Source organism: Hyla sarda, unplaced genomic scaffold, assembly GCF_029499605.1.
Source record: "Hyla sarda isolate aHylSar1 unplaced genomic scaffold, aHylSar1.hap1 scaffold_79, whole genome shotgun sequence".
In the NCBI taxonomy this organism is placed as follows: Eukaryota; Metazoa; Chordata; class Amphibia; order Anura; family Hylidae; genus Hyla; species Hyla sarda.
The window spans coordinates 348,582-350,511 of record NW_026610814.1 but is presented as its reverse complement, the minus strand read 5'-3'; the positions used below and the strand labels follow the sequence as shown (position 1 = coordinate 350,511).

The 1,930-nt window shown below is 44.7% G+C and overlaps 1 protein-coding gene across 1 annotated transcript; it reads right to left on the bottom strand.

Moving 5' to 3' along the window:
• Positions 1 to 306: 306 nt before the first annotated feature.
• Positions 307 to 1,113, bottom strand: LOC130346480 (keratin-associated protein 9-1-like). Its single transcript, XM_056554544.1, has one exon. It carries the CDS (start codon positions 1,111 to 1,113, stop codon positions 307 to 309), a length of 807 nt encoding a protein of 268 aa, XP_056410519.1.
• Between the last annotated feature and the right edge of the window lie 817 nt (positions 1,114 to 1,930).

Below are 1,930 nucleotides of genomic sequence, written 5' to 3'. Positions count from 1 at the left end.
CACACATGGAATACTGTGTACAGTACTGGTCAGACCACACATAGAATACTGTGTACAGTACTGGTCAGACCACACATAGAATACTGTGTACAGTACTGGTCAGATCATTTTATGGCTAGAGGGGAGGGGACTTTAATCATGTTAACAATTAAAATTCCTAATGTCCTGTGGGTGCACAGGGGCGTGAAACACCCCATATTGTGCTGCTGAGGAGACTAAGAGAAAACAGATTATCAATGAAATCATATCTTCACATAAACTGACTCTGTGGCGCACAAATTCTCCGGCTCAGGTTGTGTGAAATTTTCATGGGTTAAATGCATTTAAGGCAGCAAACCTGACATCACATGTCTGCTGGGTGACATCACATGATGGCTGGGTGACATCACTGCTATCACATGACTGCTGGGTGACATCACATGATGGCTGGGTGACATCACTGCTATCACATGACTGCTGGGTGACATCACATGATGGCTGGGTGACATCACTGCTATCACATGTCTGCTGGGTGACATCACATGATGGCTGGGTGACATCACTGCTATCACATGACTGCTGGGTGACATCACATGATGGCTGGGTGACATCACTGCTATCACATGACTGCTGCGTGACATCACATGATGGCTGGGTGACATCACTGCTATCACATGTCTGCTGGGTGACATCACATGATGGCTGGGTGACATCACTGCTATCACATGACTGCTGGGTGACACCACATGATGGCTGGGTGACATCACTGCTATCACATGTCTGCTGGGTGACATCACATGATGGCTGGGTGACATCACTGCTATCACATGACTGCTGGGTGACATCACATGATGGCTGGGTGACATCACTGCTATCACATGTCTGCTGGGTGACATCACATGATGGCTGGGTGACATCACTGCTATCACATGACTGCTGGGTGACATCACATGATGGCTGGGTGACATCACTGCTATCACATGACTGCTGGGTGACATCACATGACTGCTGTGTAACATTTTCATCACACATCATTGTACACAATACATTTCTCTCAGACTTTTCAAGTTCATTTTGCACAATTTGAATAGTCTCCTCAGATATCTGGATGGTCTCACCACCCTCAGGGTTCATCTCCTCAGGACTCAGTTTGGACCCATCTTAGCTGCAGTCCAGACAGTCAGTTAGAGAGCCTCTGTACACCATTACCTTAGGGTCTTTTGTGTGTGCTATACTTCTGAGATCCCCCTTTAGGCAGCGGCCTAGCACACTTTATATGGTATTTTTCCTGGAGAAGGTAATAGTCTTAAAAATAAGGGAGTTCTTCTTACAGCAGTGAAAGGGTTAAGGAAAAGTATTTGTATAGCAGTTAAATGGTAAATGCAGAGTCATGGTATAGCATTGAAAGGGTTAAGGCAGAGTCTTGATACAGGGTGAAAGGGTTTATGCAGAATCTTTGTACAGTAGTGAAAAGGTTAAAACAGAGTTTCATTGAAGCAGGGAAAGGGTTAATGAAGAGTCTTTGTACAATAGTGAAAGGGTTAATGCAGAATCTTGGTACAGCAGTGAAATGCTTAAGGCAGAGTCTTGGGTCAGCAGCAAAAGGGTTAATGCAGAGTTTTTTTTACAACAGTGAAAGGGTTAAGGTAGAATCTTGGTACAGCAGTAAAAGGTTTAAGTCAGAGTCATGGTACAACAGTGAAGGGTTAATGCAGAGTCTTTGTACAGTAGTTAAAGGGTTAATGCAGCGTCTTTGTACAGTAGTGAAAGGGTTAATGCAGAGTCTTTGCACAGTAGTGAAAGGGTTAAGGGAGAGTACGGAGTGAGCGGAGGTTACATTGTGTTGGGGACGACTGACAAGGAAAAGGACCTAGGAATTTAAGACATAAAATGTAACTGTATAAACCGGTGTCAGGCGGCTGCTGCCAAGGCAAAAAAGTTAATGGGGGCA